Source organism: Aegilops tauschii, chromosome 5, assembly GCF_002575655.3.
Source record: "Aegilops tauschii subsp. strangulata cultivar AL8/78 chromosome 5, Aet v6.0, whole genome shotgun sequence".
In the NCBI taxonomy this organism is placed as follows: Eukaryota; Viridiplantae; Streptophyta; class Magnoliopsida; order Poales; family Poaceae; genus Aegilops; species Aegilops tauschii.
Window position 1 is genome coordinate 391913537 of NC_053039.3, and position 25921 is coordinate 391939457.

At 44.4% G+C, this 25921-nt stretch overlaps 1 protein-coding gene, 1 long non-coding RNA gene and 1 pseudogene across 3 annotated transcripts; all 3 read right to left on the reverse strand.

Annotated features, from left to right (window-relative positions):
* Positions 1 to 11591: 11591 nt before the first annotated feature.
* On the reverse strand, positions 11592 to 14173 carry LOC109763260 (phenylacetaldehyde reductase). Its single transcript, XM_045229009.2, has 6 exons — positions 13905 to 14173; positions 13645 to 13814; positions 13348 to 13533; positions 12947 to 13109; positions 12191 to 12380; positions 11592 to 12077 (listed from the first exon to the last, which is right to left on the reverse strand). The coding sequence occupies exons 1-6, from the start codon at positions 14014 to 14016 to the stop codon at positions 11873 to 11875; spliced, it is 1026 nt and encodes a 341-aa protein (XP_045084944.1). The 5' UTR covers positions 14017 to 14173; the 3' UTR covers positions 11592 to 11872.
* A 1181-nt stretch (positions 14174 to 15354) lies between these two features.
* On the reverse strand, positions 15355 to 19964 carry LOC123494058 (phenylacetaldehyde reductase-like; annotated as a pseudogene).
* A 472-nt stretch (positions 19965 to 20436) lies between these two features.
* On the reverse strand, positions 20437 to 24866 carry LOC109763261 (uncharacterized). 2 transcript variants are annotated; one of them, XR_005757594.3, is made up of 5 exons: positions 24379 to 24866; positions 24184 to 24299; positions 24006 to 24078; positions 21174 to 22381; positions 20437 to 21052 (listed from the first exon to the last, which is right to left on the reverse strand). It is a non-coding gene; the product is annotated as an uncharacterized lncRNA (long non-coding RNA). The 2 variants fall into 2 exon arrangements; XR_002232878.4 differs by having other exon boundaries at positions 24002 to 24078.
* Between the last annotated feature and the right edge of the window lie 1055 nt (positions 24867 to 25921).

A 25921-nucleotide genomic window follows, 5' to 3' on the forward strand; every position in this document is an offset into this window, starting at 1 on the left:
ACACGCATAGCTTTTGTGTGTTCTCAAAAAAAGAAAAGACTACGGTTAGTGGGGCAGTTACAGCTCAAAAATAAAATAGAACGTATGGTTTTTGTAGTAATAGTCTTACGTAGGAATAGTATTTATGTCGAACTTTTTAAATCTGCTTGATTTTCTTTTGTGAACTCAATTGAGAATTTGTTATTTTTAAGTCAACTGAGACATAGATGCTTCCTAAAAGTGTGCTTATCACGGGGCTAAATATACTTGTACTACTACGTTTAAAGCCGGGGAAGAAAATTAGGTTTTGATCCCTTGTGGTATGGGCGGAGTTTTATGGGATAGTCATTGCAGGGCTATTTTGAGGCTTAATCAGAAAACCACTCGAAGAATACTGCCAAACAAGTTATTCCTTGTCATGATGTCCAACAAGTTATTCCTTGTCATGATGTCCTTATCTATGCAAAATAATTTTAGATGTTGTAGTCCCATCCACGCCCATAGTTTTTTAAGAGAAGCATTTTTCATGTGCGTAGCTTGGCATACCCGCAACTGAATGAATAGCACGCATGACATGTAATAGTAACACCATTAATTTGTCGAAATGGGCAGGTGTTAATGCATATAGTTGTTCGCTAGATAGGGTCTGCCAACGCTTTACTAAGGGAAATCTGGTATCATGTTAAATTACTCCTGAACTAAAAATACAACAAGAAAATGGTGCGTGAATTCTACCCGGGTCAATAGCTCAGGTGCGACACATTTGAGGTGAAATGAAAGGAGTGCGACGTGAATGACGAAAATAGCTCTGGTGCAACGTTTAAGAAGCCCAAATAGCCAAGGCCCACTCGGGCGATTAAAATGGTCATCCACGGGACTGAGGTTATGTTTAAGACATGTGGGTCCCACTTGACAGTGCATCTAGTTATGGCCCCACTTGGCAGTGCATCAGGTGAGACGTGTCCCCGTGCCTGTCTGAATCAGGTGAGACGTGACCCGTTGCTCCCTCATCTTCGTTCTCGGCGGTGAGCCGGCGACGGTGATGGAGCTTTTTTTCTCGGTCACAGCAGCGGCGGAGCTTTCGTTCTCGGCGACGGCAGCGGCTGTGGTGAGTGAATCCGGAACCCTTTTCCTACTCCTCTCCTTGTCGAGTTAGATCTCACCGCATCGCCTCTGTTTTCCTCTATTTTTCGTCGATTTGATCCAGATTTGGGTGCGGGGGAGGGAGGCTGACTGCGATGGAGCCGCCAGAGACAACAACGTCGACTAGGTATGTGCATCCTTTCCAAGCTATGCGATTTGTGCCTCGTCTGCTTCCGCTAGCTCACACTGCCCGCCATTGACAAACAGGGGCGATGGTGCTCGGACATTCGAATTCACTGTCGAATTCTTTCCTTCTAAGGCAAAGCTAGGTGATGGTAGCGTGCAAGACATAGAGAGAGATACAATTGTGAAATGGGAGGTTGAATTTGCAGAGATTGATCCACTGGAAATAGAGAGCATGGAAGAGAGGGTCGTGAGAAATATTGTGGAGAAAATTGGGGAGAGCATTTTTTGGGGTCTAGAGCAAGAGGTAGCATTGTTACGGTTTGATAATTGGAAGGGTGAGTATGTGAGAATTGAGAATGGTGAAGAGATGATGGATGAAATCGATCGGCAAGACTACTGGGCAAGCAAACAGACTACCTTTCATGCAGAGCTCGTTGATCCGAAATCAAATTCTAAGGTTGGATATGTGCCCTCAAAGTTGGCTTCGCAGATGGTAGATGATGATTGGGCTTCACAGAGACAAATAATGCCCATGTTTACGGGTGAAGTGACAGTAATAGAGGGGGCTGAGCAAGATGCAGAAGAGGGCTATGATGGTGCTGCAAGGGTTGTTTGTGTTGATTGGAATTCAGTACAATTAGAAGACACTACTGATTTGGTCATTGCACTAATGGCTGACACTGAGATGGCCAAATTTTTTGGCATTCCAATAGATCCAGTAGATGATCAAGATGAGGAAGAGAGGGATGAATCGAGTTTGCCTAATGATGCTAACATAGATGCTTGTGAAGATGTGGATGGACATCTAATGAAAGATGATGCAGATGATGTAGATGATACACATGATGATGAGCTTGTAAGTGTGTATGACAAAGAAAATCATGTTATTGAAGTAGGCAAATTGTTCCCAAGCATGAAGGAGTTTAGGATGTGTTTCAAGACTTATGCAGTCACATGAGTTTGATGTCAAGACTATGTGGACTGACAGAAAGAAATTTTATGCAAGGTGCAGAGGTTTCGATGGAAGCATCAGGCCTTGCAAGTGGTACATATCTGCTAGAATTCAACCTGATGGAAGTACCATTAGGGTTAATCAAATCTCGAATCCACATACTTGTATTACAAGTTCACAGAGAGTATCAACCATGACATCATAGCTTTGGATTGCAGAAAAGATCACTCCAATTTTAGCCAAGAAACCAAACACTACAACAAAGAAACTTAAAGTGGACTTGGAAAAGCGGTACCCCATTAAGGTGAAGTATACCACAGTGTGGAAAGCAAAACAGAGGGCAATGAAAGAATTATATGGTGATTGGGCAAATACTTTTAGGATGCTTTATAACTTCAAAGCAGAGGTGGAAAAGAGGTCACCTGGCATTGTTGTGGAGATAGATACTGAGGTAACAGAGGATGGTAGAGTTCTTTTCTCCAAGTTCTTTATGGCTTTAAAGCCTTGCATAGACGGCTTCAAAGCAGGGTGCCGTCCATATTTGAGAATAGACTCATCTTTTTTGACAGGCAAATGGAATGGTCAATTGGCAGCATGCAATGCTTTAGATGGACACAACTGGATGTTCCCTGTTGCTATTGGTTTGTTTCAGTCAGAGACAGAGGTTTCATGGACATGATTCATGATGCAGTTGAAAAGATGCATAGAGCCAGTGTCACCTTTGGCAGTACACACATATGCATGTAAAGGGCTAGAAAATGCAGTGAAGAATGTTTTTCCTCATTGTGAACAGAGGGAGTGCTTCGGCCATATATGGATGAATTTGATCAAAAAAATTAGAGGGGAAGAATTTGGGAGAATGTGGCCAGCAGCAAGATCTTACACAAAACAAACACATTCATATCATTTTGATAAGATAAAAGTAGCATGCGGTGAGTTTGGTCCATGGTTGAACACCTATCATTCTCTATTGTGGTACAGGTCAGGATTTAACACTGCCATCAAGTGTGGTCATATCAACAATAACTTGGCATAAAGTTTTAACAAAAAGATAAAGCAGTTAAAGAACTTGTCTGTGCATGACATGGTTGACCAAATCAGGATCATGATCATGCGCATGTGGGAATTGAGAAGAAGGACTGGTGATTGTCTGCAAGGGGATAAGCTTCCTGTAGTGGTACAACAGGTGGTGAACAGGAGCGGAAATCTTACACATTTGCCTGTGGAAAAATCTTCATTGTGGGGTGCTGAAGTTAGAGATACCAAGACTGGAAGGAGGCATGTTGTTAACACTGAGTTGCATGACTGCACTTGCCTCGAGTGGCAACACACCGGGAAACCATGTGACCATGCCATTCTTTTCTTGGCCTCCCAACCCAAGATAAACATGCACCCATATTTGCATGAATATTACTCGGTGGCAAGATTCAAGGCTACATATGCAACTCCAATTCCAGCACTTACAGAACAGTCTCAGTGCCCTGAAGTGGAAATTGAATTTTTCATGTGTCATCCCCTAACAAAAAGAAAGGCTGGCAGGCCTAAAGAGAGTAGATTCAAGGCATGGTTTGAGAAAGGTAGGAGTAGTAAAAAGGGGAAGGGGAAGAAGGATGCAAAGCCAAAAAGGTCCCAAAAAGGTAACAAAAATAGATGCAAGTTGTGCCAGGAACTTGGGCACCGAAAAGGATCTCCAAAATGTCGTTACACTCTTGAAAGGCCAAAGTATGTTTACGTTTGTGTTTTTTATTTGGGTGTTGTTTTTACTTACTAGCAAAATTACAAGCTTTGTTTTCCAGAAGGAAATGTGGAGGTCAACCCTTTGTTGTTGAAGATTGTTGGGCAATCAAAAAGGCAAGAATCAATGGCTATAGAAAAAAGAGAGATTTTGGTGATGAACCAGAGTTGGATGATGCTGCGGTGCAAAATGAGCAAGATTTGGATGATGCTGCGGTGCAAAATGAGCAAGATTTGGATGATGTTGTGATGCAAAATGAGCAAGATTTGGATGATGTTGTGCAAAATGAGGCAGTCTTTGATCTTGTGATGCATCATGAACAACATTTGGATGATTATGTGGTGCAGACTGTGGTGCAAACTAAAGCTGTTGCGGCAGATGTTCTGCAAACTGAAGCTGTTGCGGCAGATGTTCCGCAAACTGAGCCTATATTGCAAGTTGTATTACCAATTGAAACTACTGGAGTTGATGTTGTGCAAACTGAGCCTCATGTAGATGTTGTGGTGCCAACTGAAGCTGTCCCAGCTAGTCCAGTTAAGAAAACCAAGACTTTGAGTGAACTAGGTGTGGTAGGATCAAAAAATGGTAAGAAGAAGAAATCGAGTGGTAAGAAGAAGAAGTGAAAACTTCTTTTGTCAAACTTTTCTAATGGTGATGTGTGTTGTAGAATAACAAACTTGCCTCAATTTGTGTAATGCTATTCAAATTCTGGCTGAATTTCAAATTTGACTCAAAATTCAAGTTTGACCCAAAATTCAAATTTGAAATTGTTTAGGATGTGGTATTGATGTTACAATGCTTTCTCAAATATTAGTCATATATATGCATGTTAAGCGATCAATCCGAGCACTTATTGTTGATGTGAAACACTAGTCACGAAAAATGGGCTCCAAATGAGCTCCGAAGCTAGGCTAAACACCCCATTCGTAAGCAAAAAAATTCGACCTTTTCTAAATGGGCCAGAAATCAAAACTTGACATCTAGTGTGCAAATATAGGGTCCATGCCCAATATGAGATCGTTTGGATAAATTATGACATGCTTAGCCCTAAACCCTAGCTTGAATCCCATGCAACCTCGTTCATGATAGCTATGTTTTGTGAAGGGTTTTTCATGAAAATACCCATAGACCAAGTTTCTTATTTTTCCCAACAACTCACTCACATAAAACGATGATGAGTGCAAGTTTCATATTTTTATGATTTTTTTGAATTAGTTATGCTCAACCCTAGCCCTCAAAACCCTCTCAAAACCCCTCAAACCCCATTTGAAACCCCGCACCCTTCCGTGCCGCTCGATCTCTGTTAGTGGACGGTCTGGATCAGGCGCTAGGGCTACATCACTGATCCGCGTGAGGCTCTATGATTGGCTGCAGTCGACAACGCTGGATAACCCCCCGCCTCAACTCTGGATCGCTGGATCACCGCGCGTTCAACGGTGTGGATCAGCATGCAGTGCTACGTCAGCGATCCGCGGGCTACGCTCTGATTTGCTGGATTCAGAAACATTTTTTTGTGCTGCGGCGAGTGGGCTAGCCGTTGGGCGCTGGTGAAAGAAGCCCACCTGTTGGACCTTTGGACCGAACCACGCCTCCTCTAGCCAGGCCCTACTCAGCAGGCTACGTTGCCATGCATGCTCGATTGCAGCCTACGATGCATGCATGCACGGGCGGCACACGCACAGAAGAACGGGCAGCGTGACCCCTTGACCCCCGACCGATGGCACAGACACGTGCAGCTGTGAAACGTCGCGGCGTGGCTATTGATGCAGGGGCACCCATTGATGTGATGCAGCCTTTGGTTTCCCATGCGTGTGTACACACTCCCGGCCCGATGCCATCAAACGCCGCCCGGTCATTACTTCCACCCGGTGAAACCAGTAAAAAATCAAAAAACACGTCGCACTAGGGCTATTTAAGCCATACCTACCGTCTTCCTCTCCCTCCTCATCCATACCCCAACCCCATCCTCTCCCATCTGCCACCATCTGCCCTCCTTCTTCCTTCTTCTCCACAAAGTAGAGGGTCCCGAAGCTACCATGCAGTACAACGGCCCGACCTACCGCTCCCCCCCACCGTGTCGGAGAGGCTCTATCCCGCCGGCGTCTATGTAGAGAACACCCTTAGGGTGTGGGCGATCTCAAGGTGGAGGGGCGCAAGGGAGTTAACGCAGTTCTTCCTTTCGGCCGGCTACCTCCACCTTCCCCCTGGCTCTCCAATGATGTTCCATGTTGACGAGGTCAATCGCAATAGCGTTGTGGTTGCGCTCCTCGCTACCTTCACCAACCCCTTCGACGCCTTCCACCTCCTCGGCCGAGTGTTTTGGTGTGGGTGTGAGTTTATTGCTTTCACCACCCACAACATCTTCACCGACTTCAACAACATCTTCCCCACCAACAACGGCATGCACACCCTCCCGTACCCCGTCGACAACCAAGAGTGAAGGGCGCCCGGAGGAGCGAGGTGGCGTTCGCCAAGAGGAGGAGAAGGAGAAGAACCCGTTTGGTGCCCCCCGATCTATCTTTCTATCTATCATATTAGTATTTTAAGTTGTAATCGTTTATGTTTGTGTGCTACTATTATTAAGTTGTAAGGCTATGTTATCTATGTCGTGGAACTATGGGTTGTGCTACTATTTATATTGTTGTTGGGTTTCGTGCTACTATATATATTGTTGTTTCGTGCTATTATTTGTGGGTTGCTATGGGTTGTACCCATTTCGTGCTATTATTTGTGTGTTGCCCTGTGTTGCCACACCCCATTCACCACACAAACCGCCTTCACAATGTTGGCCAAATCATGGGTCATGACCCAAACCATGGACATGCAAACCGGCCATGGACATGCAAATCACATACTCACAAAGTGTTCTATCTAGTTTTTGTTTTTTCTATCTAGTTGATATTGGTCAATTGATATATATGCTTGATGTTCTATCTAGTTGATCTATGTGTTACTAATACAAGGAAGATTCCACTATGGACATGCAAGTGTATGGTTACCCTAATGTTTTTGGAAAAAAAATCATATATTGGTGTCCTTCATGTGGGCATGCATGTATCTAGGCCCTGGCTATTAGGGCCACCCGAGCTAGTAGGTGTAGGGTGCAATTTTATTTGTACAAATAATTATTGGGTTAACTCAAATGCCCAAATAAATATTTCTGTGCTCCTAAAAATATTGGTTTGAATTTTACCTCTGGCCAATATTTTCAGAGCAAAACAGGAACATTTTCTTGGACCTATTTGAAGCGAATTTTAACATGATCATCTCCAAAAATGATTTCTGAGGGTTTCGCATATCCCCATTTAATTTGGGTTTCATGGAACCGTAGACAAGCAACAAACATGTAAAGCAAAACAAAAAAGTTACAATACATACATGTGTTCATGCAGCCATTTTATGAGCTGCTACATTTGGTGCACCAAGCGGGTGGGCTTGTTTTCTATTTGGGCCTGCTTTTTGTCACAGTACTCATCAGCCCACGGCCCAATAACATTTTTTACCATGAACTCTACACATGCACTCTGTTAACTGAAGAATTACTGCATTTGATGAATTGCTACATTTCATTCATCAATTGCTTCACACATGCACTCTGTTAACTGAAAATATCATTGGGTCTGAATATCATTACCATAATTCAGGCTTTGCTTCACACAAATTCAAATTGAGCTAACAAATGATCCTTGACTTACTGAAACTACTAGCTAGACACAATAACTGAAACTAGGGACCCCTGACTCTGAAACTAGCTTGACACACAAACTGAAACTGTAACAATTTCTAGCGATTGATGAACATCAAGTAAAAGAAACCTATAGCAATGACACAACAATAAAATGCTCCAGCCATCATATTTGCTTGCTGCTTCAAATCGATCATCTGCTTTAGTTGCTTGCCCATTTTCTTCAATTCACACTTCATTTCAGCACTGTCCATCATCGGATCGGCTCTGTCCATCAAATGTGAGGCGTGTTCCACACCAAGCTGCCCCCTAAAATTGAAATTGAGCTCGTGTGTTGAAGCCTACATTTCCAACCTCTCACGTACTCATCGAGTCACTCAAAATGTCCACATTTCTTCTGAACCTAAAAAACAGGGTAAACAGGGGTCGACGGCGGCATGAACCCTAGATCAGATCCACCGCCCAAATTCGACGGAAAAATTAAGAAATCGGGAGAATTTAGATAAGCTGCTTGGTGCGGTACATGGATCTAACCTGCCCCGGCTGTGGCCTGCTCAAGCATTTGACGAACTCGTGCCCACAGTTGCCATTTTCCTCCTTCACACAAGTCAAACGCTTCAGAGGCTCCATGCGCGGGCAATCGGGCATCTTGTCAACGGCACTGGACCGTACTACGGCCATGATTGGCGGGGGGCCGAAGTTGAGCTAGACATCACTCGTCGGCGGCGCACTCGCCGGCGGCGCACTTCGTTGTCGGAGAAGAGGAAGAACAAGGTGGGGGAAAGGGGAAAGGGGAAGGGCAGGCAATGGGGGGTGGGCTGGCTTAGGCTCGTGGATGGCTCGGGTCAGGGCACGCTGATGAGCGGGATGAGCACGGGCATGCTTATGTGGATAAGTTGTGGGTCCCGCATGCATGTGAGTAAGTGGTGGGTCCCACATTCATGTGGATAACTGATGGGGCTCGCATGTCATAACTCAAACCACTAACCCCTTGTGTTTTGCATTTCATGGTTAAACAGGGCCATGTCGCATTGGAGCTATAGTTGGCTACAAATACGTCGCACCAGAGATATTTTCGTCAACTACATCGCTCCTCATCCAATTCATCTCATCAAAGATGTTGCACAGGAGCTAATGACCCATTCTACCAGGCCTCTTTGCTAGATTCTAGACGACAAATAGCTCGAGCATGCAGTTGTCGAGGATTACTTGTCAGGGTCTCCCAGTGATCTCTCAGGGTGTACTATTCTGTGAATGGAAATAGGCTATCGGTGACGTTTGGTTCTAACATATCTTTTTAAAATAGTGGCTTTACGTGTGGACTCATTCTGCTTAACTAGACTCGATCTTCTAAAATTTTGGTGTGTCTCGGTAAAGATAACGGACAACTTTCAGTTCGTCGGCGACACTGTCAGCTCGGCATTCTAGCCTGCGGTCTAAAAGCCTGTCGTGAGCTCGAGGAGAGGAATCCCGCACACACTAGTCCACGCGTTGTCCTCCCGCGGCTGACTCGGGCGACGGCGCCAGATCTCGCCACAGGCAACCCCTCCCTTCCTCGCCAACTCGTCGGCCAGAGCCGCCAGGGCAACGCCCCTCACGGTGGCTGGCGGCGGGGCACCTTCTCTCCTCTCCTCGGTGGTTGTTGGCGTGGGACGCCGACCTGCCAGGGCGGAAACGTTGGGCGTGCAAGGGGCCCGGTGGCACGGCGATGGTGGCTACTAGTGGCGGCATGCTCGTTGTAGCGGCGCGGCGGTGGTCAGGTAGCAGCTCATGGCGCGACGGTTGTGTCCCCATGGCGGCAGATGCTTCACTCAACTAGGATGGTGTTGGGCTCTTAAGTGCAAGGGTTTGTAGCAAGCAATAATCTCTTTCAAGTGAGCTCAAGGTTTATCAAACCAATAAAAATTTAGTTACACAATCAATGATCAGTATATGCACACACAAATACAGAACCGCCTTGGCCCCAATAGGACTAATGAGGTTGTGAGTTTCACTAGCTTGCTAGTAAAAAGGATTAAAAGCACAAGTCTATGGAAAATTTAATTGCAAAGAAAAAGTAAAAGCAAGGAATAGAAAAGACCATTTGATCAAGGAAGAGAAAAATGGACCGGGATCCATAGGCTCACTAGTGGTTTCTCTCCAAAATAAAGTATAGTGTGGTGAATAAATTACAATGGTGCATCGATTAAATTGCAGTTTTTATAACTACGACCATCCATAACATAATCAACATACGAGCATCACGTCCTAATATCTATAGATCGTTATCCAACTGCATCTATAGCTAATACTCAACCCAAGACCGCTATCCAGCATGCATCATAAAGTATTAAGTAAAAAACAAAGTATTGCAATGAGTACGATGACATGAAGTAGATGATATATTGTCTTCACCCTGTGTTCAAAGGACACCTACACAACCATCTTTTTTATCACTAGTGTCAACAATACAATACAAGCCTTTTCTACTTTTTGTCAATGTGGTACATTACTTACAATGTTAAACCCAACTATCATACACAACCCCCTCTTGGAGATCACCCATCAAACATGGCCAAAGAAAGAGAGATAGATCAGAGAGCATATTAGTTAGTAGTATAAAGGATGCTGGAGTACCCACCTCCTGGGGGGCTTTGAGGGCGAGGAGGGTCTCCGTGCATTCTGTTTCCGGTTGCATGTCGCGGGCGCCTCCTTGGGCCCTCCGCTCCATTCGATCTTCCCGTACGGCCCGCACCGTGCGGATTGCCTCGGGGGTCCATGATGGGTGGACTGCTAGTGGGCCACGTTCATGGGGTGGCTCCGGTCGCATCGGCATGCGTCGTCTTGCACGTCCGCACGCATGTGAAGGGAAGGTCGGGGCAACCTAGCTCCATCTCTTCATGTCCCTTGCGCCACCTTGTATTTGGAACCGGTTTATCTACTTGCTCGTGCCACGCTTAGCAGACACCCCGGATGCAAACCTCGAATCAGGGGATGGGGCTACGTCCTCTTGACACCACAACGCCAACCGAGCAAGCCTCGGTACTCCTTTGCATGGAGACCCTACGGAATCTGGATAGGGAGCAAAGAGGTTAAGGGCACCCACAACCAGGGACCTCCTATCTCGCGACCTGCGCCCCTATTTTTTCATTGCATTTTTTAGCTTTATGTTTTCATTTTATTTTCTTCTTTAACATAATTCAGGATTGCAAAAAGTTCGCAATTTCAAAAAATAATGAAATTTCAACAAAGTGTTCGAGAAAATTATTAAATGTTCGTGATTTTGAAAAATGTTCAGGAAATCATAACATGTTCACAGATTCAAAAATATTGATGATTTAAAAAAATGTTTGAATGTTCAAAAAGTGTTTCTGATTTTGAAAAAAAATGTCCAGGAATGTTTGCGTATTCAGAAAATGTCCGTGAATTTGACAAAATGTTCACCAATTCACAAAACATTGATGATTTTTTAAAAAATATTCATAAAATAAAAAAATGTGCGTGAAATTCAAAATTGTTCCCAAATTTCAAAAGTAGTTCATCGATTCAGAGATTGTTCAGGAATTTGAAAAATGGTCATGCATGTCAAAAAAAAATTTCATTAAAAACAAAACAAAATCGTGAATTTCAAAAGGTGTTCACAAAATTCAGAAAATGTCCATCGTTCAAAAAATGTTCACTGATTTGAAAAAAATTCAAGAGTTACAAAAATATGCTCGCAATTTCAAAAAAATGTTTGCAAATTTGTAAAAGATGTTCACAATTTCCAAAAAAATGTTGGCAAACTTGAATACCATGGTATTCTAAAAAAGATTTTGACACGGTATTCTAAAAAAGATTTTGACATGGTATTCTAGAAAAGATGCCCTAAGTGCGTGGTGTCACACATCCTATGCTGCTGGCTACCTCGGCAGTCGGCAGTGACCACAGTGATGATGAGAGATGAGACTCCCCTTCTTATAAAACATTTGGAATACATTTTGCTTCAATACTGAAATCGGAAATTGGAGGTCTACTCCTTTATTATCGATTGAGGGTAAATGTTCTTAACAACATCTTCATAATCATCCTGGAGACCTCGACACAACACAGCAGAAAATAAGGAGATACAATCCTGAACCGAAAAGTTATCTACGGTAGGCAATGGGCAGCTTCACTCTCTGGTCTCCTATCATCTGCCCTTGAGATTGAAAAAACCAACATATTCTTTACTATTTCACATAACATTCAGCAAGTCACAAGCACAGTGACTTATGTAGAAAGCACTGGGCACTCATTCGTTGGCAGCTTGATAATGACGGAAAATATCAGGAAGGCGGTAGGTCTGTCCCTCCACATCCTGCAGAATTCCTGTCTTTCGGTAGTATTCGATGCTGTCCAGGAGCGTCTCCTCCAATGCCCTCGGCTTCCAGCCCAGATTACTCAATTTTGCCGACGAAACCGGCGTGCCAGGAGAGTTTTGATGCGCATCGGCCTTGCTGCAGAAAGTAGAGTGAAAGAGTTATTCAAACCATATAAACAAGCACGGGTGTTCAGGGAAAATGTGTCGTTTGATACATACAAGGAACACGTGATAAGAGAAGAGACCCACCATTTTACATAGTTGTAGTCAGGGTACATCTTCTTTAGCAGCTCCAGCAAAGCCTTTGTGCTAATGTAATTTGGTGCGCAGATATATCTCCCGGATGATTCTGGTTTCTCATATATCAGAAGCAAAGCATCTGCCACATCACGGACATCGACTATTTGCAACGGCGTGTCGTTCAACACATTAGGACCCCCTGTAATAAAATTTTCAGCACTCCCAGCCGTCAACAATACATAACAAGTAGATCTCTAGCATGCAATTAAGAGGATGAGGTAAAAAATAATTGTGCACAAACAGAAGAAGCGATACAAGACACTATTAAGAGTCACATTAGTCCAATCATATTTAAGAACCATCTTCAACAGCACAAATGAGTTGTGTAGTTCTTACATAAGGGCCTGAATTGGAAATTAAGGGCATTTTGGAGCACAAGATTACAAAATGGTAATGCCAAAAAAAATTGTATGTTCTGGCTTCTCGAATCATGAAGCAATAAAGGGAATTTATATAGGAATTTTACAGGAATTCAAGAAGAGAGAAGGTCGAGAGGATTTTTCCATAAGGTCTAAAGCTCATGGAAGAAATTGGATTCAGTTATTCTATAGAACCTCTGAAAAAATCCATAACAAATTCCTAGTTTCCTACATTACCAAGAGAGCCTTGCAAGTGATTACTGCATTTTTCCCACCCAAAGACATGAATTTTTTTGTGAGGTAAATGATAATCCTAGGGCAAATGAAAATGAAATAACGAGGGCACCTTTTAAGACATAGATGAGGAGTTCACTGGTGGTGTTGACAACAGGTTGCAATTGTGGCCCAAAAACAATACAAGGACATAAAGTAACTACATTGAGCTCATTCTTCTCTGCATATTCCCAAGCTGTCTCTTCAGCAACAGTTTTAGCAAGATTATACCAAGCCTGCCAGCAGAAATTGTAAAGGTTTGAACTCAGTCCTCACATGTTGCAACCATTTTTAGTTTCTGACTGATTAATGATGAAGTGAACTACTAATATGTTAGGAATCAACAAAGAAAATCGACATGTTAAATCTTGATGCAAATAAATTAAAGTATATGCTTAGCTTCCGCACGTACGTTGCGACTGAATTCAATTGCTCTATCACCTCACAGTTCTAGTAATTTCTAACTTTACTGACCTCCTTCTCCATGCATATTTTTCTGTCGGACCAGCAACTCTCGTCTTTGGGTTTACCCTGAGGCCAGTTGGGGTTTGAATGAACAGCAGCGGTGGATGACACCACCACAACCTTCTGAACCTTCACAGATGAACAAACTTCAAGAATATTTAGGGTGCCCTTCACGGCAGGCACCATGATTTCTGACTGCAGGGTTATATTTTAGCACAACATTAGTAACAGACCATCAAGAATATGCATTTTCAAATATTGAGATTTCAACGAGATTCTACAATGCCAGAAATTTTGTGAACTAGCCTCAGGGTCGACGGTCTTATCCGCGGGAACAGGGGAGGCGACATGGAAGACGCCCTGGCAACCCTCGACGGCGGCGGCCAGCGCGGCGCGGTCGAGCACGTCGGCCTTGAACAAGCTCAGGCTCTCCGCCGCGCCGTCCAGCTGCATCAGATGCGCGTTCTTCTGGTCACCTGAAACGGCATCCCGGCATTAATCACCGCCCGGCGAAGCAGGCAGCAAGAAGAGAGGAGGAGCGACCGGATCAGACGCGGCGTACTTACTGGGGTCGCGGAGGGTGGCGTGGACGGCGTAGCCCCGGGAGAGGAGCAGCTTGACGAGCCACGAGGCGATGTACCCGCCGCCGCCGGTCACGCACACCCGCGGTGGTGCCATCCTCCTCCTCCTCGCTTACGGGCTGGCTCGCAGCTTGCTCGGCTAACAGTTTCTCCACCCACTCGCCGGTAGAGACTCCACGGCGCAGATCGACGTCCTCTTTATGCCGCGGCCCGCGGTACCCACGCGGGGACACACCGCTGACAGAGGCCATCTGCCGCTCAGTCCCCAGTTCCTCGGGCCGCTCTGTTGTTCATCAATGCCAACTGTGTTCTGTTCCCAGAATTATGAAATTGTGTTAATCGTGGAGTACCCCACTCCAATAAATAAAGCACACACATCCGGATATTCAATTCGGTGCTCAGGCTCATCTGCATCTCCTGAACAGTAAATTCAAAAAAAAATACTTTGTTTAAAAATTTCTGAAAATTTTTAGTTCGAAGATGCTCCAATACATGATGTTCGTGCCAAATTTCAGCTTGTTCGAACATCTGAGGAGCTCATGGCAAAAACAAATTGGTCAAAACAGTACATGAACAATAAACTTTTTTACAGTCCCAAAACTAGTCTTTTTTACTAATAGCTACTAAAATGTCCAAACACCATAAAATTTGGCACGGACTTCGCACACATGAGCATCTAGCATCACAAAAAAAATATGAAATATTTTGAATTTTTTACTAATTTAAACGAATTTACTGTTCACCTTGGTGCAGATGCACCCAATAGCCAAAACGCCGCGTTTGCATATCTCCGGTTTACTAGTATCAGACATAAGTTGATCCTAAACCTCTGTTTTGTTGTTCCTCCTCTTCCATCATTATAGTGATTTTGCCTGCCTGGTAGCTTGGCAACCCAAGTCACCACCAATATCCTGTGTTCCAATCAAATCCAACTCATGAACACTGAAATCTTTGTTCATATTTGTATTGGATGTGGTTTGAATGCTCCATCGTCTCGTGCTTCTACAACGCCATCTTTGTAGGTAGTTAGCCTAGAATATTAACTTTGTAAATGTATTTATACTTGTGACTAGCATCACCACTACTTGCATTGCATATCCCCAATCTACAATGATTCCATTTGATGAGTATTTTTATTTATTTAAATTGATCGGCGTGAGTTTTCTTAGATCAAGTAGGAAGTTCTTTAATAGAGCTCAGCATCGTTCGATCGAAAGGAGGAAGGGAAGTGTGCATGAGAAGGAGGGAGAAGGGTTACCTCGACAATGGTGACCGACACCCTAGAGGAATGACCTCACTGAGGTGTCAATACCTTGCCTTTTCCGCGTTTGGCGGTGGACTACGACATGTGCAGACATAAGGCAAAGTTGGAAGATGAGTCGAGCAAGGTGGAGAGCACCCAAGAACAGGGCGGGGAGAAAGAGGGGAGCGAGTTTTTCAATAAACGTATTTTGTCAACTATTGTGTTTTGATTGTTTCGGTCGAACGATCATGCCCAAGTGCATCCCTTTCAACTAACGAACATCGAGCATAGTTCCAGACTACATCAAAGAGTTTATTTTCCTACGAACAAAATAGTACATCCAGACTATGTTTGATATCATGGTGGATATGTTTTTTTGTTTGTTTCAAAAAGGAGGTTAAACCTCCGTCCTCATACATAGGCTCAATTGTCCAGCTAAGAAATCAAACAGGAACACAAGTTACATCTGCATGCACCCATCTTGGATGGACCATGTAACCTGATCCCCTCCTTATTTTTCCAAAACACATTCAGTGATGTCTCAAGAAAAATTAAAAATCAATGGCTAAATGGTGATGGCTCATTCCACCAAAGGTGGCATGCGGTAGAAGAAGGAAAGCCGGCAGGGTTCGCCATCTGAAACATGAAGAAGCCCTGCCTTTTCATACGACTCAACGCTGTCTGCGAGTGTATCCTCTAATTTCCTTGGTTTCCACCCCAGATTCTTCGGTTTATCCGAAGTCAGTGCACCCTTGTAATCCACGTCGACCATCCTGCAAACACCAAAAAATGGTGGTTAAAATCCTTCATATAATAATGCAATTTTCACATTCTAATATAATTTACACACATATATTGTGTAACACTTATGTGTGTATTTACACACACCTAATATTCACACATGCATATAAAGAAAAAGGAATATCGACTAAAAATACTTGGTAAGCAAGAATGAAGAGTAGAACTAGTACAAAGCTAAAAAGACAAAAAAAATCTAAGGTAGAATGAACTAGGGGCATTGGTTTTGCCCTAAAAAGGAAAGAAAATGAAAAACACTTGAAACAAATGATGATAAAAAAAATTTGCACACTATTTACACATGATTCACATTGTTGTAAAATATGCAAAAATAAGTATATCGTAGCGCAATTTTCAGATAACAATATGATATTTACACAAGTTACATCAAACTGAAATGCATATATTTATGTTTCATCTAGTGTTTAAATTAAAGATTAATTATATCTCAACACGTCGAAATAGAATGTACCTCACGTCCATGGTGTCGTCTCCCACACATACCCGCGCGCACACACACTCAAACACAAGCACACGCATGTGCATGCACATAAAGAGACACACATGGCCGCAACACATGCACAACATACTCGAAGTCAACGCACAACACCAGCACATGCATGCGGCACACACATGCACGCACACAAAATCTGACACATAAAGAAAAGGAAAAACAGATTATAAGTACTAGTAGAAGAAACAAAGTGACAGGCCCAAATGTAAATTTCAGGCGACTTACAAATAGCAAAAGTGAAGAAATCAAACAGGGACACAAGTTGCATCTGCGTGCACCCATCCTGGATTGGACCATGGGACCTGATCCCCTCTTTATTTTTCCAAAACACATTCAATGATGTCTCAAGAAATATTAAAAACCAATGACTAAATGGTGCTGGCTCATTCCACCAAAGGTGGCATGCGGTAGAAGGGAAGCCGGCAGGGTTCGCCATCTGAAGCATGAAGAAGCCCTGCCTTTTCATACGACTCGACACTGTCTGCGAGTGTATCCTTCAATTTCCTTTGTTTCCACCCCAAATTCTTCAGTTTATCCGAAGACAGTGCACCCTTGTAATCCACGTCGACCATCCTGCAAACACCAAAAAATGGTGGTTAAAATCCTTCGTAAATCGACTATGGCGAGCTAGCATGACGTTGATACAATGTGGCACTTGTCTGCATAACTGTAGCTAGGGTACATGCTCTTCATTATCTCCAGCAATTCCTTCAAGTCCATTTGGTCTAACGAGCATATGTATCTCTCATGTCGCCCCGCCTTGTTGTACAACAGGAGCAACGCGTCAGCTACGTCGCGAACGTCTACTATGGGCCAGAACTTGTTGTTCATCGTATCAGGGCCTCCTGCATACAAACAGTAAATCATATGCTCAGTTGTTGAACTTTGTTGGGCTGCTATGGTTGTGTGTTCGCAAGTTACACAACAACAAATTGAAATTAAGACAAGTCGCTAGCTTTTGTTTCAGTAGTACTGATGCACTTCCCAAAATATTGTTATCCTAGTGATAAATGCCAAGAACAACAGTTACAGAAAGCAAGAAAGAAATGTTGCATATTGCACTTGAATTAGGATTGAAACCTTTAATCATGTAGAGGAGGACCTTGCTGCTAGTGTTGAGCGCCACATGCTGCAACAGAGGGCCGAAGACCAGACCAGGGCAAAATGTGATGACATGCAATCCGTTCTTCTCCCCGTATTCCAGGGCTATCTCTTCAGCTTCAGTCTTCGCAAGAGAATACCAGCTCTGCCAACACAAACAAGTGTACATATTGTCGAGTTAGCGCTACCTCTCAGCAAACATCTCATCTTCAGTTTAGAGCTCACTAGCCAGTGCAATGGTTAAGAAGATGTCCCTTTTTTTTCATAATAGATTTTAATCTCTTTGGAAACTTGCTGGTGGATATATTATTGATCACCAATTCCAAGTCCTCACCTTATTCTCCTTGCAGAACTCTTTGTCTGACCAACAGCTTTCATCTTTGACTTTATCTTCTGGCCAATCCGGATTGAAGCAAATACTGGCGGCAGAGGAAACCAGAATGAGTTTCTGAACGTTCATAGCTGAGCAGGCCTTGAGTACATTCATGGTTCCCTTGACAGTAGGATCCATCATCTCTTTCTGCACAGTTGAGCAAGTTTATGAGTAACAGCAGGACAGATAGCTTAATGAAAATAGAAGAACAAACAAACTAGTATTTTTGTTTTTGCGGGTAAACAAACTAGTATTACATGCACATGTTTTTTAAGAATTTCTCTCGGTTGTACTGAATAGCACCAATTCCCTACACACCACCAAATAACATGGTTCATTTCCATTTACGCTACTCCATTGATTTTTCATCCGAATATCTCCTTTAACTGTATATGAAGACTACTTGTAATGCAATTTCTACCATACCATGCAAAATACATACTAGCTCCACTTCCATCTTACCACTAAAACCTTTGAAACTTAAATTTCAGCTACTATAAAAAACGTTGGACAACAAAAATAGGACATGTTCAGGCTTTATGCAATAGTCATTTCAAACTTATTTTCTGTGCATCAAAATCCACTACACACAATTAATGTTAGGAAACATAATTGATGTGAATTTACTATTTGACCAACTATCATATATCACAACCATAAACATTTCTATGGTGTTGTGGACCAGAAACTTAGGTACAGATCGCAGCAAAGCCTAAGTAGAAGTGACAAGAATGCCGGAAGAAGTGATCAAGAATGAGGGCCCAGTAATACCAAATCCAGATCATTTTTCTGTAGAGTTGATCAAACTTAAACACATTTGGCTTGGGACAAATCCAAAACTTCAATTAGGAGTATTTTGGAATGGAGGTAGTACCTATAAAATTAGTCAACTGTAGCACAGACTACGTACAATCGGTTTGGATGACGGTCCAATAATAGGATATGTGTGCAGACATGTTTTCGTACCTTTGCCAGTTGTGGCATTTCGTCCTGTAATTTTTACTTCTACTTTTTCTGGATCTTTATTTGGAATTTGAATACTCTGTTCGCATTAATAAATGGATGTGCGCATCATGTGATGCAGAGGCCGGGGTACTCCTCCATTTCGAAAAAAAAGTTTGACTTAGAATAAGTGTAGAACTTGTAGATCTCATAACTGAACCATTAACTCGTCCAATGCATTTCTTTCCGTCTAAGTTATTATTTTTTTCAGATCTCCTTGAGTCACTCGCATTAGTCCTTTTTGGAAGGGGAAGCTAGAAGTCCAGAACTACCTCTCCCACATTACTCCAGTGAGTGATAAAAGTAGGACTAGGAATACTCCTACTGTCCTACAATGGCAAGCTAGCTCGAGAGAGATGTAAACTACACTTGCCTCGGGGTCAACCATCTCCTGCTCAGGCACCGGAGTGGCGATATGGAAGACGCCCTCGCAGCCGGCGAGCGCGGGCGTCACGGCGCCGTAGTCGAGCATGTCGGCCTTGAACACCCGCAGGTTCTCCGGAGCCCCATCCAGCTGCTCGAGGCACGCGTTCTTCGGATCACCTGGACGACGAGCAAGAAGCAGGAGGTGAGCGTGCAGCCGTTACAGTGGCTACGTACGTGGGTCGCGGACGGTGGCGTTGACGGCGTAGCCGCGGGAGAGGAGCAGCTTGACGAGCCACGAGGCGATGTACCCGCCGCCGCCGGTCACGCACACGCGCGGCAGTGCCGGCGACGACGCCATCTCCGGTGGCCCTGTTGATATGTGGATGAAGAGCCTAAGAGCGAGAGGCACTGCACACAAGGTTCAGACAGGGTCAAGTCAAGAGGAGATGGAAGAGGGGAGACGGGGGGAATGCAGTTCGAGATTCCTCGTTGCTTTAAGGTTGCGGTAGATTCCTCAAAAAGAAAAAAGGTTGCGGTAGGTGGAAGCATCTATGCACTCGACGCGGCTCACTCCACCCAGCCCGCCCGCTGACAAGGATGGCCCACTCCTCCACGTGCAAGAGCAAGCACGCCCATCGAGATCGCCATGGATTATATTAAACCAAGGTGTTGAATTAAGTACATACACCAGACCGCAAGATGCAGAGACTGACCATGCTCTAGCAAAAGACCCGTTAATTGACAACTAGATAGGAGGCGCGGCAAGCGGCTTGCCGCGCGTTACCCGCGGAACGGCGAGCTAACAAATAGGGCGGTGAGATGTTAATGGAGATAATCCCAACATCTTGTAAACATATATCATAACGATGATTGTTTAGAGGATAATAATGGATCTAAAATGCATTTAGGTAATCAATGTGTAACAGAAGGCCATACGTTCATCTACAAACATGTGTACATCTGATAAGCAATGCACCAAATACAGTTCATAGGACAAGATGGTGTTTATGATCTCACAAACGAGAAGGTGCATTCACCAAAGTAACCTGCTAATCCCAACATATGGAATATGGACGCGTAATAAAACGAGACAACATAAACACAATAAACAATCCACAGGGGAGCCGACGAATGCAATCCATATATATCAGATTTCGAATTACGATACTGACACTGATGAGGTTCAAAGATTACAAAGCAGGAGAGTGACCATGTGAAGAGAGTGTATCAATCGCCCATATATTTACAAAGGAAGCATCCCAGGCATGAAGTACTTGTTAGCCTCTACAAACAGATATCGCCGTGGCCGAAACAGAAACAAGACGGCGAAAAGCGCTTCGTAGGGTGTGCATGCCAAGCCATTCGACTTCCCATTTCACTCCGGGGCACCGAGTCCAGGATATCGATCCCGTACCCTGAACACATGTAATGGACAAGGACTCAACACAGAATAGTATACATATTTTAACCAAGAAATGAGACAAGAAAAAATGAATCTAAATCATCTGAATCTGACAAAAGGACGGTTTATATCCAAGTAGCCTGGTAGTCCAAATGGACAGCAACATGACTGATAGCAGCCATTGTTGCCCATAAGCAACCAAGTGATGTGGTGGTAAGTGCCTGCGAGCGAAGCTCAAGCAAGGGACTCGCTCGTACAGGCATATTGATAAGAAATCATCCATTTACAGCAACGTCAACCAAGAGTCTTGGATCTCCAAAAGACGCCTCGCCTCCTAAAACAGCACGAAGACAAACAAGGAACTACGAGTGAGAATGTGAAGTGTTAACAGAGGCCACAAGAAGAATCAAAAGAATATTGGAAAAAGAAAGCACAGGACGAGACACTGTAATTACCCATGCTATGTTTCTACTTCTTCCTGACCCGCTTGCTCGGATTGCTTCGAGCATCAGTAGGCATGGATGGTTCAGAACTGAAAATGCCACGCTGAATGTAGCAGTTTTGCAATGCAAGCAAAGCACCTGGGTATAAGTAAAGAAATGTCGAGTGCTATTTGCATCTGACGTCTGACCAGGCAATGTTAAGTTATCTTTCTGAATGTCAGTGCTAAGTTGTGGTGTCTTCTCCTTTCCAGCAATAGACTCATTAACTGAACCTAGTGTTTCACCAGACTGGGAGGAAACACGCGTAAAATAAGTAAGCATAGACAGAAAGTGTGTGCTTCAAAAGACAGATGATCTGGAAGTAACCAAGCGTAAAATAAGTAAGCATAGACAGAAAGTGTATGCTTCAAAACACAGATGATCTGGAAGTAACCAAGCCCTCGCCATCTGCATCAACAAGCTCATCGTCGATTAGATCAGATACTGGGTTGACATTTGAGACAGCTTCATTGTCTTTAAAAAGAACCCGCTGAAACTTTGATTTAATTTCAGAGGCCACGCCGCTGTTAAGGAAAGAGGAAACACATATGAAATACAATGGTGCGTCAATAACTTATACGAATGTCAAGTTGAGTGGAGTTGTGCGGTGGACCCAGTCACAGATGGCTTCCTGATGGAAGGAGGCGAAGATAAAGTAGGTAGAAGAGCATGACTCTAATTAGATAACAATCAGGATTAAATAATAGGAAAAATCACAGAAACAGGGCAAGTAATCAACCTAGAAGAGCACTTGTTAGAAAAAAAGGAATGGACCTCAGGGGTCATGGTGATTAAAGGCAGGGGAGTGGAGCTGCTCGACGCCATATTTCTGGATGGCGTACCTAGCACCCTTGGAGCAGGAGAAGTGTCATTGGGCAAGGAGCTTGAGCTAGTTGATCCAGTCGTAACACTTTAAGCCCCATACACCACAGAAGACCGTGGCAGCTTTCCAAGAGGTGTGTCAATCCTAAGTACTTGGAATGACAGGTCATCATCATCACTCGTGAAACACTTGCTTGATATGGAGACCATGAAACGGAACTTCCGCGATATAACAGCAGAGAGCTCTCGTGGGGTGACAGGATCTCCACGGCCACATTGGACGATCTCTTGAAGTGGAGCAACATGTGACTGTCCATGGCGCAAGAGGCTGCGGTGCTCCAACCAATTCCCTTCCCACTCTGTCAAAAAACACAAATTCAGCCTCACCAGTCACCAGGCACATTGACCTAGCGGTACATAACAAATCCAGTACCTTGGAAGAAAAGGCAAAGATACATGTTAAAGGCAACGAACCGAACCAAGATAGGGGGCGTGTGCCGTGTGTTGCCTGCCAAACGGTGGGACAGGTAATAGGACATTGAGATGGTAATGGATATGATTTCAGAGTGTTGTAAACATATATCGTACTAATGAATAAGGTTTGCACGCAAAATGCACTCGGTTACATATAGGAATTGGTTTATATGGCATACATAAACAGGACGGCATGATCATAGAATATACATGAGGCTACTCTTGTGCAGGTACAAAAGCGTACGATCCCAAGTCTGAGAAATTTTAATGGAGAGTAGAATGGCGAAGGGCCCCCTCCATTGGGCTGTAGTGATGAGAAAAACAGTTCGAATACAGGGTTTGTATATGAATGAATGGGGGTGGGTGAAATTGAATAGAATGTTTCATCAAGCAAATTAAGATACTACCACTCCGTACTCCTTAATAAGAATATCATCATGAATCTAATGGGGGCAGTGATCCGACCTACCAAAGCCTTCATAACTTTTGATTCTACACACCCATTCCCGGAGCAAATTAGCCTGCTGTGTGCGTACTTGTGTGTGTGTTTGTGTGTGTGTGAGCAAGCATGCATGCATGTTCGGATGCATGAACTGACTCTGTTCTAACCGGATATGCATCCTAGCCATATAAGGCCCGACAAAAGACATGTTGGTCTCACTAATAAGACCACCACATCTAGAATAAAAACAGTAAAGAATCCCAAAGCCAAAGCACACCCTGAACATTAACTTGCATGTTGTTGGCAGCAGAAAAATAGAACTACCAAAATTAATCCAATAACTAATTAGGAAAAATAGTGTAGGAGTTAAACATGTTCATAGCTAAACGTAGTTTGCACGTTGAGAGATTATATTAGCAAACAAAAGTGCCTTTCCAATTCTCAAGCAAGTAGACAAAATCACTGAATATACTACAGTTTAGAGCGAACCTCTTGTGAAGGTCCTGTCACACAGACACGGTTCGGTACATTTTATTTTGAACGTGGACATGTTCAATAGAAGAGTCTACCAATAGTACATCATAATTTAACCTATATATGCAATTCTGGACTGTAAAAATAAACATGATCACATTCAAAATCTCCCAAGGTATGTCCAAAGAATTATCATCAAAATGAAGGAATCTAGCTGATGTTTGGTAGCATCCACATAAGCAATATACTTTGCGCAAGAACATATCGACCTAAGAAACAAAGTAGCATCTATTTTTCAAAATTGTTCCCATGCTCTTTTTAAGTCTGTTGCTAGATATCAACATAAGTTCTCCAAGACAAAATATTTACCTGGAACTATTTTTGCACAGCATATATAGTTAGCACAGAGCAGACAATTGGCAAATAAAAAGAGATAATAACTTTGTCAAATTATTTAACACTGAATCTTACAACCACGGCACTGAGAGGAAATGTGTTTATGACAACAGTTTAAAATTTGAACAACACTGGCAGTAATGGGATGTGTACATATACATAGCCATGGGGCTGTGTATTTTGTGGTCCGTACCTACAATTGGGCTGGCTTCCATCAAGTGAATAGCATGCTCCAGCCGGGCAGATGGATCTCGTCAGCAACCCAGGCAACTAAATCCAAGGCAGCAAAGTCAGATGCAGCAAGCAATGTGATTTGTAGCAGCTTGTGGCTAAATTAGATTAGCAAGTCAGTGGGAGGGAGAGGGGAAGTGCTACCTGCAAGGAAGGGATCCATTGCCGTCAGGAAGGAAGCAGGGACCTTGTGCGGTGCGTCGTGGTCGGGCTCGAGCTCGGGTCTTCGTCCTCCTCCGCATCGTGGTCATCCTCACTTGCTATTTGGAATCAAGCAAACAGAAAATCGATCACACACAGATCGACAGGGAGAATGGAAGGTTGAGCGGCGGATCGAACCTTGGAAGTCTGACGCCGACAGCGGGCACCGCGGCTGTTTGCGGAAGAAGGCGACCACGGATCCGTGTCCCGCATCTTGGAGTTCGAGGAAGCGGAAGAGCAGCAGCGTTCGTCGCCACGGCCGCCGCTCGTCCCGACCGGCGTCGCTCGGTGCCGGGCCAAGCTGCTGGTGGGGGCGGACATGGCCGGTGGCGAAGATGCAGAGGAGGGTGGCGGGTCGGTTCGGAGAGAGGGAGGGCAGAGCAGCGATGGCGGGCTCGGGCCGCGCCCTCCACCGCTGCCACGGACGCCATCGCCGGCGCCGCTGATCCGCCGCCCTCCTCCGTGGCCGCTGCGCCGTCGCCGTGGTTGGTGGAAGCCGCCTAGGCGTGCGGGGCCGAGCGGGGTCGTGTTGGGGGAGGAAGAACGCGGGCGTGGGAGCCGCCGCCGCCGTCGCCGGATGAGGAGCGAGTGAGGGAGGGAGGCGGCTGCGTGGGAGGGAGGAGGCGGCGGCTAGGTTTTAGCACGGGAGCTGCCGCCAATTTATACCCGTATGCGAAATGACGAAAATGCCCTTGTGGGGGCGCTGGAATTACGCGCGGTGGCACGAAACGGGAGTAACTGTTCATTGTAGCAGTAGCTCTGGGTCGATCCGACGGCGCAGGTGATCCGGAAGCTCGATCCGACGGTTCAAAACGCATCAAGTAAACGATCCGATGGCCGAGAGTCGCTGAGCTCTGAGAACGCTGATGTTCTCCCAACTAATATATTGCGCAGTAGCTCCGGGTCGATCCGACGGCGCAGGTGATCCGGGAGCTCGATCCGACGGTTCAAAACGCATCAAGTAAACGATCCGACGGCCGAGAGTCGCTCCGGGTCGATCCGACGGCGCAGGTGATCCGGGAGCTCGATCCGACGGTTCAAAACGCATCAAGTAAACGATCCGACGGCCGAGAGTCGCTCCGGGTCGATCCGACGGCGCAGGTGATCCGGGAGCTCGATCCGACGGTTCAAAACGCATCAAGTAAACGATCCGATGGCCGAGAGTCGCTGAGCTTTGAGAATGCTGATGTTCTCCCAACTAACATATTGCCTGATGCCTGATGCCTTCAATCACAGACAGGCCTGACCCAAGGGCGGTGCTAGCAGTATAATACTTAGTACGACCGTTCATTTCTAACACGATTTTCAATGCCATCCAACAACACGACGAGGAATCTTTCAGTATGGAATCTTATAATAGAACGAACCTTCGCGCGATGTTCGATTGCAATGTTGGAGTGGACGTTGGATCTAAAGCCGAACTGATCTGTAAAAACTTAGAGAATGAAAACAGGCTAAACTCGAGCGTTGAAAAAAACATGGTGCTGCAAAACTCAATGTTTTTCTCGGTTCTTTTTTCTTTGCTTTACTCTTTTCTTTAGGAAAAATTTCAATCTATTCATCTTCAATCATGGCAGTACAACGAATACCAGAATTAATAAATATTACAGTCAGATCCATAGACCACCTAGCAACGGCTACAAGCATTGAAGCGAGCCGAAGGCGCGTTGCCATCATCGCC